The sequence below is a fragment of the Quercus robur genome, chromosome 7, assembly GCF_932294415.1.
Source record: "Quercus robur chromosome 7, dhQueRobu3.1, whole genome shotgun sequence".
Classification (NCBI taxonomy): domain Eukaryota; kingdom Viridiplantae; phylum Streptophyta; class Magnoliopsida; order Fagales; family Fagaceae; genus Quercus; species Quercus robur.
In genome coordinates this window covers 38,563,568-38,580,767 of record NC_065540.1, presented here as the reverse complement: position 1 = coordinate 38,580,767, position 17,200 = coordinate 38,563,568, and the positions used below count along the sequence as shown (strand labels likewise).

The 17,200-nt window shown below is 35.0% G+C and overlaps 1 protein-coding gene across 1 annotated transcript; it reads left to right on the top strand.

The window, feature by feature from the left end:
• The first annotated feature begins 869 nt into the window (after positions 1–869).
• Positions 870–16,187, top strand: LOC126693348 (rhomboid-like protein 20). Its single transcript, XM_050389293.1, has 8 exons — positions 870–1,036; positions 1,173–1,273; positions 7,682–7,822; positions 10,118–10,184; positions 13,309–13,460; positions 13,587–13,688; positions 14,102–14,224; positions 15,642–16,187. The coding sequence occupies exons 1-8, from the start codon at positions 1,012–1,014 to the stop codon at positions 15,807–15,809; spliced, it is 879 nt and encodes a 292-aa protein (XP_050245250.1). The 5' UTR covers positions 870–1,011; the 3' UTR covers positions 15,810–16,187.
• Positions 16,188–17,200: the final 1,013 nt, after the last annotated feature.

Here is a 17,200-nt window from a genome sequence, read left to right as displayed (position 1 = left end):
GGACTCTCTCTCTCTTTTTTCCTTAATCCTGAAGTCTTTTTTTTTTACGTAAGTCTTTTTTTTTTTTTTTTTAAAACCTAAAGTGAGTCCTTTTTTTTTCTTTTTCTTCTTAAATTCTAACGTGGGGTCTAATTAAAAAAAATATAATTATTTTTTAAACTTAATTCTATAGTAAGTCTCACAAAAAGTCAAAAACTTCATTTTTATATTATATATAGATAATAATAATGATGTGGCAAGTTTTAAGAATATGAGAATGCAATTTATAAATCTACTATCAAGATAACATATATTAGATTGGTAATAGATATTAGATTTAATTGTAGTTGAGTGTTATGTGAAGTCATCACCATAGAATAACCCACGCTGGGATATATCATGTGAAACCAATGATATGAAAGATAAAGAATTTTTCTAAACCATTATATTGAACAAAAAATTACTTATTTTCATTCATTTTCCAGTTATACATTTTTTATTTATTTTTAAGTCAAGTCATAGAACTTTAAGAAAAATAAATACTTTTAATTTTTATTTAACTATCCTGTGCATCGCACGGGTTAGCGACTAGTGTTGTTTAAAAACTTAAAACATGTGTTTGAATAAGTGTACTAAACATGCCTAAGTTTCAGGAAAAGTCAGGGTTGCCCTTTCCTAAAATAATTTATTGCAGATATATACATATATATATATATATATATATATGTATGAACATCCTCCTTCTTTTTTTTTTTTTTTTTTTTTTTTTTTTTGAAAATAGATAGAAATGAACAACCTCCTTGGAATTAAAGAAAAAAAATTTTCATAAAAAAGAAAAAGAAAAGAAAATTTAGAAAAGTAAGAAGAGAGAGAGAGAGAGAGAGAGAGTTCCATTTCCAAATAAACGGAAAAGAAATCGAAGCCCAAAAAAAAGGGGTTGTAAAGGAAGTCGTCTGACTCGTCTCTAGCTTCTTCTTTTCTCTCTCTCTCTCTTTCTTGTGGTGATCATTGAGAAGAAAGAAGAAGAAGAAGATGAACGGTGGTCCATCTGGTTTCAGTGCGTACAATACAATTTTTTTCTCTCGCTCTCTCTTTGTTTTCCCATTAATATTACATTACAAGCAATACCCTTTTTCTCTATTCCTCTCTAATTTTCAAAACATTTATGGGTTTTCTCTTTTGGGTTGTTGCAGACAATGCTCCTGTTACAAGAGCCTTCATTATTGCCTCTGCCCTCTTCACCGTCTTCTTTGGGATCCAAGGCCGTTCTGCTAAACTCGGTTTATCATATTTGGTACTCTTTTATTTTATTTTATTTTATATTTATTTTATATCTTTTGTTTGTGATTTAAATTTCTGATCAATTTATAGCCTTTTCAGATGTAATTGTAAGTGGGTTTATTTTATTTTTTCTTTTTCTTTTGTTTTTCTAGTAGTAGTTTGAATTGGGGATTATAGATTGTGTATCCTTTGTTGTTGTATGTGAAATGATGTTATTTGGTTCTTAAAGTTGTAGTTTTTAATCTTATTTTTGATGTTTTATAATGTGGGCCGTTTTTATCTTTCATTACCATAAAACAGAAATGATTTTTAGCTTATGTACTATTGCTTTTCAGGTGAGATTATAAATGGGGTTTGTACTTTTCTGTAGAAATAGCTAAATTGAGGTTGACTTACTGTTATGGTTCTAAATGCATGGCCAATCGTGTTTTGAACTTGTTTCTGATGTGGGTTATTGTTACTTCTTTTATAATCATCATTAGAAACCACTTTAACTGATGTACTGTTGCTTTTAGCATGTGATTGGAGATGGGGTTTCTGTTGTTGTTGAGTTTTGAAGTCCAGTTTTTTCATTTCTATCATTTGAAGTTTTAGTGATGCACTATTGCGTTTTGGTTGGGATTAAGGATTTTGTTAGTCTGAGTAGAAATGGCTTAATTTGAGACCAGTTTTTTTCCCTGATTAAAAAGTGGCTTCTTTGTTTTTAGATTCTTGGATGGGGATTACAACTCTAATTCTGACATATCGTTTCCCTTTTCTGTAATGATATTATGCTCGTGATGTTCTTCAGTTGTTTCTGATCTTTAGTGTATTAGTTATAGCAGGGACGAATTCCTAGGAAAGACTGATTTACCTCATTATCATTGATGCAATAATGGCTGTTATTAGTAGGGATGGTGTGTATGTGGGGTGACCCATGGGTCAAGTTTGTGCAAAGGCCTTGGGAGGGTTGGGGTTGTTTGGATGTGGAGAGTCCAGTGAGTTCTAGCTCCTATGGTACCTCTTACTCTTGAAGGTGAAGGGTGAGGTAATGGGTTGAAGACCCTATTAGGTGCATGTGAAACTTGGTACTTTAGAAAAGATGCAGACATGGAGAGTTTGATTCGAAGAATTTGTTTCTTTATTTGTTCCTCTTGGGGATAATGAAAGCTTTTGTAACTTTGTATTTTGGTATCAAAAAAATGAGGCTTAACGTTGGAATCCCAAATTTTTGTAAGCAATCCAAGATAAGAATTAGAGCCTGTTGCTTCTTTAGCCCTACTGCCCTGAAGGATTTATATCCGGCTATGTTTGCTATTGCTATGGATAAGTCAGCTATGATTTCTGATATTATGCACCGGATGGGGGTGGTAGAAGCTGGAACTTACGTTTCCATCGTGCTTTTCAGGATTGGGAGACAGGGATCTTTTATGATTTTTTTGCGCATATCTCATCCAAGCTACCTAGAGGGGGTGATGACACCATGATATGGCAATTGAATCGTAGTGGTGTTTTTGATGTGCGCTCTTTCTATTTCTCATTGCTAGCAACCCCGTTGGTGGCTTTTCCTTGGAAGAGCATATGGTGTGTTAAGGTCCCTAAAAGGGTGGCTTTCTTTTTATGGACAGCTGCTAGGGGTGGGATTCTTACTATAGATAACCTTGTTAAGAAGCATTTACCTCTTGTTAATTGGTGCTGCCTTTGTCGATGTGAAGAGGAAACTGTGGATCACTTATTGATCCATTGTAAGTATGCTCATACCTTGTGGAGTGAAGTCCTTTGTTTGTTTGGGGTTCAGTGGGTGATGCCGAAGAACGTTGTTTCTCTTCTCTCTGCATGGTGGAATTGGTTAGGGAGTCACACTTCAAATGTGTGGAATATGGTTCCAGCGTGTCTTATGTGGTTAATTTGGAAGGAGCGCAATGCCCGAACTTTTGAGGATATTGAGAGACTTGTAGATTGTGTGAAGTCTTTGCTGCTTAGGACTTTGTTTGAGTGGTCTCGTATTTGGGGGTTTACGCATTGTCATTTTTTGTTTGATTTTCTTAATTCTGTTAGTCTTTCTTTTTGATTGGTTTGTATTTTTTTTTCAGTGCAGTGAGTTTACTATCGTAAATCCATTGTACTTCTATTATCAATAAATTTGTTATTACCTATAAAAAAAAAGCAATCATCTTCAAGTGGAAGAGAGGATAAAACATGTTGGAGGTTAATTCGTAATGGGAATTTTTTGGTTTTCTATTTTTTTGACGCTCTAAGAGGGTCTAGTGATGTATACTAGTGTGGTGTTTCATAGGAAGAGTTTCTAGAGTGCAATGGTCCCACATAACATTTTTTTGGGGATTGTTGCTTTGTTATGATATTAATTGTAGAAATCCTCATCAAGAGAACATTTGTGTTGTTTGTGCAAAACTAGCGTGGCGGATAGGTGATCGTCTCTTGCTATAGGTACAGTGATGACTGAGATGTGTGATTGCTAGTGTTATCCTTTTGGGGCTGAATAGATGATGTCTAAGGTGGTTGTGTTTTTTGATAAGTAAAGAAGCATTTTATTGAAAGAAGACACTTCATGTTCTGAGGTTTTAGAAGTCATCAAGGAGTTTAATGGGGATAAATCTCCTGGGCCTGACGGTTTTTCGATGGCTTTCTTTCAAGCTTGCTGGGGGATTCTCAAAACAGACATCATGGCGGTGTTTCATCACTTCCATGTCACTGGCCAGTTTGAAAAAAGCTTGAATGCAACCTTCATTGCTCTCATTCCAAAAAAAGCCGCAGCTGTGGAAATAAAAGACTTTCGGCCTATTAGCCTTGTTGGGGGAGTTTATAAAATTCTTGCTAAAGTTTTGGCTTCTCGTCTTCGCTTGGTTTTAGGCGAGATCATCTCTGCTCCTCAGAATGCCTTTATTCTTAATAGGCAAATTCTCGACTCTGTTCTTATTGCTAATGAGTGTCTTGATAGTAGACTGAAGTCTGGTCAAACAGGGTTGTTATGTAAACTGGACATTGAGAAAGCCTTCGATCATGTGAACTGGAGTTTTCTTACTCTCTTGCTTGAGCGTTGTGGTTTTCCTGACAAGTGGAGGCGATGGATCTCTTTTTGTTTATCTACTGTTCGTTTTTCTATCCTTATTAATGGTACTCCCCATGGGTTCTTTGGAAGCTCTAGGGGGTTACGGCAAGGTGATCCTTTGTCTCCCTTATTATTTGTTCTGGTTATGGAGGCTGTCAGTAGGATGTTGGATAAGGCGGTCCATGAAGGTCGCTTGTCAGGTTTTAATGCAGGTGCTCCTACTGGTAGATCTTTGATGGTTTCTCATCTCCTTTTCGCTGATGATACTCTAATTTTCTGTGATGCTAATATTGATCAACTGCTGATTCTCCGTATGGTGCTCATTTGGTTTGAGGCTGTGTCTGGTCTGAAGGTCAATTTGGGTAAGTCTGAGCTGGTGGCTGTGGGGGCTGTTCATAACATGGATCTTTTGGTGGCTATCTTAGGCTGCAAACAAGGGTCTCTCCCAATGAAATATTTGGGTCTTCCTTTGGGGGCAAAATTCAAAGACAAGTCTATTTGGAATCCAATTCTTGAGAAGATGGAAAGAAAATTAGCAGGCTGGAAAAAATTATATTTATCTAAGGGAGGTAGAGTCACTTTAATTAAAAGCACGCTCTCTAACCTTCCTACTTATTTTCTCTCTTTATTCCCTATTCCTGCCTCTGTGGCCAACCGTATTGCTAGACTTCGGCGGGACTTTTTGTGGGGTGGCCTAGGAGATGAGCCCAAATTTCATTTGGTTGATTGGTCTACGGTGTGTACCCCGCTTTCTTCAGGTGGTTTAGGGATTAGGAACCTGAGAACTTTCAATATAGCTCTTTTAGGGAAATGGCTTTGGAGATTCGGGCAAGAAAGGGATGCTCTCTGGCATCAAGTGATAGAGGTAAAGTATGGTTGTGATTGGGGTGGTTGGTGTTCTAGCTCTTCCTCTAGTCCTTATGGTGTCAGTTTGTGGAAAAATATTAGCAGGGGGTGGCACTCTTTATCTCGGTTTATTATGTATGATATTGGAGATGGTTCAAAAGTGCAGTTTTGGCTAGATCGTTGGTGTGGGACTTCCTCTCTCGCTGTCCGCTATCCCGATTTATATAGGATTAGCTGTAGCAAAGAGGCAAGTGTGGCGGATCTTATGAGATTCTCCAATGGAGTCCTCCATTGGGAGATTCAGTTTTGTAGGGAGGTGCATAATCGTGAATTGGAAGCTTTCAGGTGCTTCATCAACTCCATTTATAGCACTCCTGTAAGGGGAATCGAGGAGGATAAGAGATTTTGGCTGCCTTGTAAGAGTAAGGGGTTCACGGTTAGTACTTACTACCATCTTCTTGTTGGCCATAGTGAGCATATTTTCCCTTGGAAAAGTATTTGGAAGCAGAAGATCCCCTCTAGAGTGGCTTTTTTTGTCTGGACCGCAGCCTTGGGGAAATGTTTGACTATTGACAATCTAAGGAAAAGAAAGGTTTGCATTTTGGATTGGTGTTATATGTGCAAGCGTAGTAGTGAAAGTGTTGACCATCTTTTCCTTCATTGCCCGGTTGCTTCGGAGTTATGGGATATGATTTTTGGTTTATTTGGAGTGTGTTGGATCATGCCCTCGTCTGTTGTTGGTCTCTTTGCTTGCTGGCAAGGTCACTTTGGTCGCCTCCGCAATGGAGTTATTTGGAAGGTCATTCCTCTTTGTTTGATGTGGTGTATTTGGAAGGAGAGGAATAGTAGATGCTTTGAAGACTCTGAGCGTGCTATGCCTGTCCTCAAGCTTCTTTTCTTCCGAACCTTACTTGAATGGTTCTCTGTGTGGAGAAACCATCCTTTTTCTATTTTGGATTTACTTGACTTTTGTAATTTTCGTTCTTGACTTGCTCCCCCTTGTATACTCCCTGTGTGCTTGGGTGTATCTTTTTTATTATCAATGAATTCTTATTACTTATCAAAAAAATGCCTAAGACGGTTGTCAAGCTGCTTTCATTTTGGAAAGGAAGGCTTAGCCATCATAATGTAGGATTTGGAATGCTGGTTTGCCTTAGCTCGTGGGCTATTTAGGGGAAAATAAATAGTTCAGTTTTCAATGTTATATCATTTAACTCTATGTTTAGAAATTGTTGTATGATTAGATGAACTCTAGGTGCTATATTCTTTTTTAGATTTTCATGTTCATTAAATTTTAAATTTACTTCTAGGACCTTTGTACACTTCCCATGTACATGAATTATATTACTGTTCCCCCGATTAACTCATAAATAAATTTCATTATTTGATACAATAGAAGTTTTAGTGCATTCAGAAAGTGTCACATGATTGGCTTTTGATGTTTCATCTATATAGGTGTTGGCAAATGTCTTACTGTTGATGTGGCTAGAACCCTTCTTATAATATTCCCTTACTATACAGCTTATCATATTTTAGATTAATGAAGATCTCAGACAATATGATAATTTTTTGATTGGAGTCAGATTAGGCAGTGTTCATTTGGTAGTTTTCAAATGTTAGTAATGTAGTAATTATTATAGCCCATGTGGAATAGGCCCAAGTTCCATATGTTTGACTTTCTTATTGTTCATTTTTCCTTGCCCTGATGGAATTTGAAATGTAATGGCTTGAAATTCAATGGAGCTTGTTCAATGATAGGATAAATGCTTTCTTTTTCTTCAAAAGGATGACTATTGTACTTCATGGTTGGTAAATAAAAAGCACTGCTGCTTGGTGGTTTTTAAGTCAAATTATATATACAGGAATATCTGTACTACATACATATGTCTATACTGGACATGTATGCATGATGTCCCATGCACGCATTTTCTTATAGTTGCCTCGTCACAAGAAACTGGAAAAGTTTCTGAAACAGCATGACATTAGTGAATTTCTGGGCATGTAAAAGAGTCATATTTATTCATAAATTACAAACTCAAGAAAGAGTATGTGTGTAGTGTATCATTTATCTAATATGCAATAATAAGTTTGCTTTTGTTCATATATAAAATTTTACATCTCCTCCCTCACAACTTATAATTGATGTTTTAGTTTTCCCCATGGCATTGTTTGCCATTATTTTCTAGATATTCTCTAATTCATGAAAAGTTTTTTATGTAAGAGATAGATAGATAGATAGATACATGAATAAACAAAAAGATATATACAATATTTGAAGAGGCATTTCCAAAGCTTTCCTGTAAAATATCTTCCCATGTAGTAACTCCCTAAATATTATATTTCATGTGCTGACTGTTTTTCTAGTGAGCCACATTAAATATGCACTTGTAATGGAGCACTGTATGTGAATGTTAGTAACCTTAAAGTCAGATATGATTACATTTTTTTTCCTCCTCTTGAAAGGTGCCCTAAACTCAACTTTACCATGAGTAAGCATTTGTGTAAATCATTTTATCTTAATGGCAGGATATTTTTGGGAAGCTTCGCATTTGGAAGTTAATTGCATCAGTTTTTGCCTTTTCATCTACACCAGAATTGTTGTTTGGACTCTACTTGCTATACTATTTCAGGGTCTTTGAGAGGCAGATAGGTTCCAATAAGTACTCAGTGAGTAAACATCTAGATTAAATTACTTATTAGCTCAAATTTAATACTTATGTATTATTATTATATATGTCTTTTGCAGAAATTATATCACACGTACTGAATTTCCACTATGATGCAAATTTCTAAGGATGTAGGCAAGGGAATTTTTTTTTTTTTTAAAGCATCTTTATGAAGCTTACCATTCTTATCTGATTATTTTTCCTTGTACCTGCTCAATTTTGTTGGGCCTTTGCAAATTATAATTATTTGCATTCTGTTGGGCAGTATAACTGCATTGTGTGGCTCAATACAATCATGCCTAAATGTAAAAAATATTGGGGGAAAGGTTTCATTGTTGTTGTAAGGGGTTTGGTTATAATTATAAAAAAAGGTTTTGGTCTTCTTATAATACAAGATTAAGATACCACAACACAACTATTCTTTATTGTAAATAAAATTGCTTTGTGCTTGTTAGTTCCTTCTAGAACTCTAGGCTTTGGTTTCTTAAACACCCTACCTTCTCTGAAACTTAGATTCCAATGGCTATTGAAGTAAATTTGTGTCTTATTGTGCTTTTGACTGCATTAGTTGGTATTAGAGAGAAGAAGATCCATCACTTAGATAGTAAAAGTTGAAAGAGATCAAACTCCAACTGCAGCGGGTTGATGTTGTGGCTTGATGATTTGGAAGCTCTTATGGAGATTTTGGAGGTTAAAAATGAGTCTTTGGACATACCGAAGGTGGCCTTGGGAATGAAATTTAAAATTTAGAAAAATAAAACTCCTTGCGTATTGTTGCCCATAGAGAAATGAAAATTAAGATTTAGAGAACGAAAACTCCTTGCATTATGTTGGATTTGTAGAACATGCAGCAAGAGATGAATTGGAAAATGAACAAGTTGAAGGATTGTTCTGTGGATAGGGGTTCTCCACTGAGCTACGATATCTACTCTCATGATGATGATGATGATATAATGGAGGTAAAATTTTCACTGTTATAGTCAAGAAACTATCCAAGAATCTGATGAAAATCAAGTGTTTGATGAAATTTCTGAGTGACCAATTTTGTGACGATTGATTCTTTCACCTGGAAAGGTGTGTCCTTTAATAATTCTTCTATTGTCATAGAATTGAATTGTGAGAACTTTCACTTTCCTGTGAATGAAGAAGTGATGTATGATCAAGTTTGGGAAGGCATTATAGCTTGGGAATTAATGTGAAAAATTGTAAGGAAAAAGTGATGTTGTTCCAGACATGGTAAAAATTCAATGCTAGTTTTTCTAAATTTTCTTTGCACACGTCCCATATATTCAAATAAAGAGAAATATGTTGATTTTTTAGCAAAATAGAAGATTATTACAAATGCATATGGGCAAAGGAGCAAATTGTTCTTTTGTGTGAGGCATCATAGAGCAAAAGGCTGGAATGTATTATCTGGGATTCTAGTAGACCCTGGAAAGTTGAAGACAAATGCATGGATGATTTTATCCAATTCCGGGAAGAACACATGCAGGACAAGATCTGGGGAAAAAAAATCTTTGTTTACTGATATTGTTCACAAATACTATGGAGAAAGCATTAGCACTACTATCTCAGCCTTGTCTATTTTAGATTGTCTAAGAAACTAAGTTGTATTATATATTTTTGCCATATACGAGGATTAGTCTAAATCAAGGGTCATTATTGATTGTTTCTAGGGTTTTAGGATTTGGTTTCTTATAAATATAAGATTATGTTAGACTACTATTCTGCATTGTCAATAATTTTTTTTTTTTTGGCCTGTTAGGTCTTACAAGAATGCTAGTGTTTTCAGCATCCTAAAGAAGTTTTTAGTTTGTTTTCCTCTAAAAAACTTGGGTTTGAATTCAACAAAAATCCCTGCTTTATAATGCTCCCATTTACATCACTTAGGCTTTCCTACATGGGTTTGGAACATGCAACAGATAATCATGAGCTTAACATCACAGGGGTAACATTTATTGGATACTCTGTGCTTCTCCTTTTTAGTTTTTCAGGTCTGTGTTTTTATAATCTTAAGAAACTTAACTCTGGTAAATGGTAACAAATTTAAATGGAAGTTTCTTTAATTTGATTAACTGTGTTTATATATTCTTTTATGTCTGGCATTTCTTAGTAAAGTTATATTCATTCATGCATACTTATTATGTGTTAATCCTTCAATTTTTCAATTAATAAACAGTGGAAACAGAGAAGGAAAAAGAAGATAAATAAATAATAAAGATTAATCTTCTTCACTTTGGTATGCTAATAACTTTTAGCCTTTTTGTTTCTAAAATTTGTCTGCCCCATTTTACAGGTCTTTATCTTGTTCTCTATAATAGCTTCATTACTCTTTGAGGTCCTTGCTCTAGCACTTCTTAAAGGTACTTGTTCTATACTTCTAGATTATGTTTTTTATTTTTCTCAAATTTCTTCTTTTCATTAATCTCTTTGTGTTTTTTTATATCTTCTAGTCATCTTTTTTATAATTATCTTGCCTTTTGGTTCTTAGTCACCTTTGTTATCCTGCTTACTCTACTACATTTACCATGTGGCTTGGATTTATTTTATTTTCAAAAGGGACTGGCTTTTTTTTATCAAATAATTAGTACATAATCTCATAGGAAATATATTTACTTGATTGGTAAGCTTACAACAAATCTTGTGCGTTTTGAATGCACAACATTTCCCTCCACGTTAACTTATGGGAGGAGGTGTCATTTGAGCTAGAGCTCATTGTCATCTCATAGAAAATATATAACAACTGCAAAGCGTAAATAATGCTTCACCTCATGGCAAAGCAATGTAAATCTTTCAAAGCAAGGTACTTGGCGATGTTGAAGAGAAGTACAGTAGTGGAATTTGAAAGGCAATTCATCCATGTCTTATGTGGTGTGTGCGGAGAGAGTGAAATACCTAGACTTGTGAGGGTTTGTTAAAAATAATTTTTGGAGTTAAAAGCTCCTATTTCTTCAATCTTAATGTTTGGATGGACGCCACTAGTAAGTTTATTTTCTAATTATTAGAGTTTGTGGAGTTCTTGGATTTTAGTAAGTAGTTATTGCATTTTTTTGTGACATAGATAGATGCCATTCAACAGTAAAGATTTAAATTTTAAAAATTTATAGTTAGTACATGATGTTGTGTCATTTAACTTCACTTACCATAAATTATCGTCCCCCATTTTGTGGAATGAGATTTATATGATAGGCACTTTATACACATTTAGATTTATCAAATTATATCTTAAACATGAAACGTTTCTAGTTTATTTTAAAGCAAAATGGAGAGGATCCTAGTCCCACACATACTACAGTTGTGCCTCTTGTTGGGACCTTTTATTCAAAGTTTATTTAATTACAGGGACAAAGAGCAGAGAAAATTCTGTTGTACCATAGTAATAAAGGCGTTTTCTCACTGCATGAGTATGAATAAATAAGTAAAAGGTGGAGAAACACTTTCTTGAAGGAAGAGAGTCAAAAAATCTGTTTTGTTTTTGTTTTTATGTTTGTTGTTTTGTAGGTAATAACGACATTTATTAAGAAGAAACTAATGTACATGAGGAATCTAAGAAGTATTCAGGCTGTATACCTGAAGACTCCTATTAAAATTACATGAAAAGAGAATCTATAAAATCAAGTTGCCCTTAGTACATGTCCTGTGTGCTTTACAAATTTGCTTTCAATGAAGTTTTTTACTTATCATAAAAAAAAAAAAAAAAAAAGAATCTATAAAATCAAGTAGCATAGGTGGTCTACTGATCCAGTGAGAACCAATATAATAATGATCCTAGGAAGTTAGATTTAATCCCCTTTATAGATGCTCCTTAATCTTCCAATGTCTGCCTATTCCTCTCCCTCCAAATATGCCACTTTAAGCAAACAGGAACTACATTTCATACTTCATTTCAGAAAGTTATGGACAATGTTACCAACCTTGAAGCAGATCTTTCACTATCTTAGGCATAATCCAATTCACTCCAAATACTAGAAAAACAAAGTTTCATAATTCTATTGCCACTGGACAATGAAGCAGCAAGAGATTCACGGTTTCCTTGCTGTTCTTGCACGTAACACACATATTTGCTAGCATCATACCCCTCTTCTCTAAGTTGTCGTTGGTGAGAACTTTCACTAAGTCGTAGACAGAAGTATTTGTTTGTTCTCTGAATACATAGCTGTTGAATCGCTAGTCTAGAAACCATGAGAAGGCCATTCCTTTTAAGTATTTCTTCTCAAGAAGCAGCACGGTTCCAACGATAAGAATGGAAATTTTTTCCTTGGGAACTTCTAGAATATGGTCCCTGCAACTAGAGGTGTGGAATTAACTACACGTCACCTTCCCATCTGTCTTAGCAACCAGCTTGTTTTACCTTGGCCAGAATTATTACCAGAAGTTGCTTGAGTATGATGATAGGTGCCATATAGAGAATTCGTGAGAATTGATTATATGAATGTTGTACTTGTGTGAAGATGTTGCTCTTATGGGATCGAGAGGGCAGACAATTCTTATGATTGTACTTATATATTGAAGCTCAACTGAACAATTTAACATAAGTTTAGGAACCTATCTTTGTTTTAGCTCGAAGATCTGAGTGCTAATATGGAGAGGTATGTAGATTCCCAAGGATGCTGATCACTGCATAAAATTTAAATGGTAAAATGGCTATGATGTTAGCACAATAATGATTGTATGGAGGCATGGGCAGCTTTGATTTATAAATGGGTATATGAAGGACTAAATTAGTACTTATATTAAAAAAAAATGGACTAAATAAGTAAGTACTAATATTTTCAAGTTTCTAGTGCTTTATGGACAAGTATGAATTGAAGGTGGTTCAATGATCATGGGTTTAGCAATACACTCATGGTCATCGTGGTGCCAATGGAAGCATGATAACCTGCATTGTGTTTGTTGGGCTTGTAATCATGTACAATTTTATGCTTTTGATAGTTCACTTGTGTGGGATGGGGAAATGAATGGACTGAAATGGATTTTTAAGGGATATTCTATATATTCTCATCTTTAGGAGTTCTGTGGGAAGTAATGGAATGGTTAGGAGGGAAATCTCCATTCCATCCGTTCCCCTATATGCACTAATCCCAAAAGTGGGCAGAATGACCCATTCCTCTTATTGGTTGAGGAGAAATTACAAAAAACAGACATAATAGTAAAAAGTACACATGTACTTCCTTTCCTTCTTTTATGAACTCCCACAAATGCAGCAAAAGATTACCTTACTACTTTTTCCATTCCTTAATAAATTCCCAAACACAGATGTGGTATAAGTTGTGGTTGCTAGAGTTTACTCACATTTATATATGGGATTCAAGGAAAAAATATTGAGCTTAACTTTGTTTACTTATTATATACCCTAATTCATATCATCTTTTCCAGTATTTTCTTTCTTTTCCCCCAAAATTCTGCTCAGTAGGTCATGCATTCTGCAGTTACAGTAATGGCGCTAAAATAACCACTACTCTTTTTTTTTTTTTTTTTTGTATGCAGATCCTGCTGTGAACCTGGTCACTTCTGGACCTTATGGTCTTATATTTGCGTCATTTGTACCATTTTTCCTTGATATTCCAGTTTCGACATGGTTTCGTGTATTTGGTGTTCGCTTCTCTGACAAGTCTTTCATCTATCTGGCTGGTCTTCAGGTAAAAAGTGACTATGGTTTATATAATACAGTTTATGGTGCAAGCTAGACCATGTGAAATTCTTTTAACAAATTTGGCCTCCTTATCTTCAGCCACTAAAATCTAATTTTTATTTCTGTCTTGTAGCTTCTTTTATCGTCGTGGAAAAGATCTATCTTGCCAGGGATATGTGGGATCCTAGCTGGTTCCTTGTATCGTTTGAATGTCTTTCGTATTCGCAAGGCAAAGGTTATCTATCAATGTTACATTTGAAAATGAAAGATGTTTATTTCTTTTGTTCCTTTCTGCTATAATAATATTCAACATGTTTAGCTGATAACTATTTATTCTGTTCAAACATTTCATAAGTGCTTCCTTGCAGCTGTGAACTTCGTGTGAGGTATATTAGTTGCTCTCTTGAGAGTGAATTATAAGAGTGAAATTATACAAACATCTTAGATGGAACTTTTTCCTACACATGCAGACACATTTCACTTACAAAAGTGCTATATGAGTGAAATCTTTTTCCCTCACTTCTGAATCTGTTTCTTTCATCTTTAAATAAAGAATTGTTTAAATTACATATCTTATTCACATAGGTTGCAATTGCTACAGCTCAGGTTGAAATTAATTAAAGTCAAATGTGTGCATGTCTTTTACAGTTCCCAGAGTTTGTTACTTCATTTTTTTCGCGGCTATCTTGGCCAACCACAGGGAATCCACCTTCAGCACCAACTAGGAATATTGTAGGAAATGTACCATCCTATGCAGGTCGCCAAGTGGAGGCAAGTGCTTTTCTTAATGCTTTTATTCAAATCTTCTATTGCCTTTAAAAAAAAATTATTATTATTATTTTTTAAGGAGTTAGAATGGATGTAACTAGCATGCTATGGCAATTTTTGCTTATCTAATATGTTGATTGCAAAAAAGTGTTTTACATCCTATTTTTTGTTTGTTTTTCGCTTAGTAAATTTTTTTAATTGCTAACTACACAAATCAAGTGGGCCTTAGACCCATGATCTCACCCACTACCTTGCTCTTACAGGGGAAGTAGGTGCCCTTTGAGTTGGAGCTTATTAGGAAGTGTTTTTAACATCCTAACTGCCCGTTATTGACTACACTAGTTTTTGCTCTTAGGGGTCCGTACTCTAAAATTGGTTTAAAGGCCATATTGTCTTAATCCATTTAGAGGCATTAAATCTTTTTTTCTTTGTTGTGGATGCATTCATCAAGCATTTATATAATCAGAAAGATAGATTTTTCTGCCTGTCAGTTTGCTTTCATACATTCTGTCTAAACTATAAGGGAATGGATGTGACATGGGATTAAAACTGATTCAATGTTGGTTTTAAGTTCGCAGTGAAATACTAAATTTTCTGTCCTGAAGTCTGAATTGTTTTGATACTTCTTTTGTTCTGAAGTCTGAATTGTTAGAAGGGCTACCAAAGTTGATGTAATACATTGACAAGGATCTCAGCACCTTGGATGTTTGAATCATAATTCTTTCAGGAAAGAACTTATTATTCCTTATCATTATCTTTAATGATTTATATTCTTAAATGAAAAGTTACCTATCACTATCAAAAAAAAATTTCTTAGATGAAAAGGAGTATTTTAGACATCCGTGAAGCCCTGCCTACAGCCATTGGGACTTTAACTGAACCTCCTTCTTTGTGGAAGCTTTTGATGAGCAAATATGAATTTGAACCATAATGGCATAATCGACTTGTTGGCCAATGGATGGTGCCATGGACCAGCCCAGAAATCTCAAGGGCCTGGGCTTCAAGTTTGGTCCCATAGGGCCAGGCTGAGTCAATCTTTATTGGCCCGAATTTACTAAGGGCCAGTCCCAGGTTCAAGCCTCAATGCCCAACCTGGCAGGCCCATGGACACCCTACTCGTGTATAATAAAAAAGCCTAAACAACACAGCTGAGAAAAGGTTAGGTAGGGAGCCCCTGGTCATCTCTAAAAGCTCTTGGAGGACTATGTCTAAACTTTTTAAGGACGTTTTTCTATCTTGGTAAGGTGACACACCCTGCGTGATGGAATCTGTGACAATATTTTGGTCATACTCATCTGATTTCTCTTAAAATTGATTTATAAAAATATATGCTACAGGTGTGAAGGTTCTTTCATTACTACTATTCTTTTTTAGCATCATTGGTTGATTGAGAATAACTTATTTCCTCTTTTGGTTTCAGAGAAACTATCCTTCTTCCATGCCATCTGCAATAGAGCCACCCGAGGACTCCATTGCTACACTTGTTTCCATGGGCTTTGATAGGAACTCAGCCCGACAGGCTCTTGTGCATGCTAGAAATGACATCAATGTGGCAACAAACATTCTTCTTGAAGCGCAGTCACACTAATTTTAGAGAAATTGTTCTGTCAAAGGAAACCTAGATTGTTTCGAAATCAGACACAGAATCTTATCTAATGCGGACATGCTGGCCAAACAAATTTGCCCAATCTGGTGACAGGATTGATATGTTTAAGAGAAATCCAGTCAAGGCATTTGGAATATCATTCTTAGGGTTTCTCTCTTAATCTTCTTGTTTTCTTGTTTTCTTTGTTAATTTCTTTTTGTTCCCCTTTCATTTTGGTTGTATCTATCAGTTTAAGTTGAGTATCATACATTGAGGACAGAATTAGGAGCATGTAAAATTGTTTCACTCCATATTGAGGACATGCATATCCCGTTTAATAGAAAAGATATGTATGAGCCATATATAGCTCTACTTAACTTTGATAGGGTCCCTTAACTCTCTCTCTCTCTCTCTCTCTCGCCTTGAAAGGAAATTGTTATATTATAATAGTACAGCTGTTAAATTTGTTGAACAGGTGCATTTCCTGAAATTTGTTGCGAAGTGTAGCACAGTAATACTGGCATGCGGCCAGAGCACAAATTCTTGTCATCAACTAAGCAGAAAAATGTTGTGTATGTTATTTTGTGTGACCATATTCTTTATGAATTGCCCCTAAGCTTTTGAAAATGGAAATGTTAAAACCATTCACTTATCGAAGCTACACGTCTAAGGTCCCATGTGAAGCCTATATGTCACCTGTGTTAGAAGTAAAAAATGAATACGGTTAAGTTGGAAATGAATTCCTTCTATTCTTTGAGGATAAATGGTAAATGAATTCCTCTTGATGTTAGTTCCTCTCATCTGTTTACAAAAAGTTTCTCTGATGCTGCACTTCCCATCTATAAGCAATAACATCTCCCATGCCTCTAACTTGCTTCTCTTCCAAATCAAACTTCAGATAAATTAATTTTGTGCCACCCGTGAGGAGGCAGGTTCCATGATCCATTTATTTGGTCTAAGTATCCTGGACCCATTGTGGGCTCTTAACCTCCAGCCAGAATTCTTCCATACATTCTTCTACTGTCTCAGCTATAAGTTTCACCCACTAGTTTCCAAATCTGTAAGTTTCAAATTTTCGGAAAAAGATCTGTTCCAATTGAATCTCTTAACTGATTATTTCATGTTTTCAATCTAATGGCCAACTTATTAACTTAATTATAATATTCCAATTTGCCAAAGACAGATTAAAAAAAAAAAAAAATTTAGCTTTCTATTTCTGTTGTGTTTTCCTAGTCTGTTTCATTATGTTTTTTTTTTTTGTTTTTTTTTATTTTATTTTTTTTATGTGAGTCTGTTTCATTATGTTGTTCATCTATTGGCTTAAACTTTCGGAAATACTGTCTGATTGGTATAAACTTTAACAAACAGAAACAAACAAAAAATATAATTTTAAA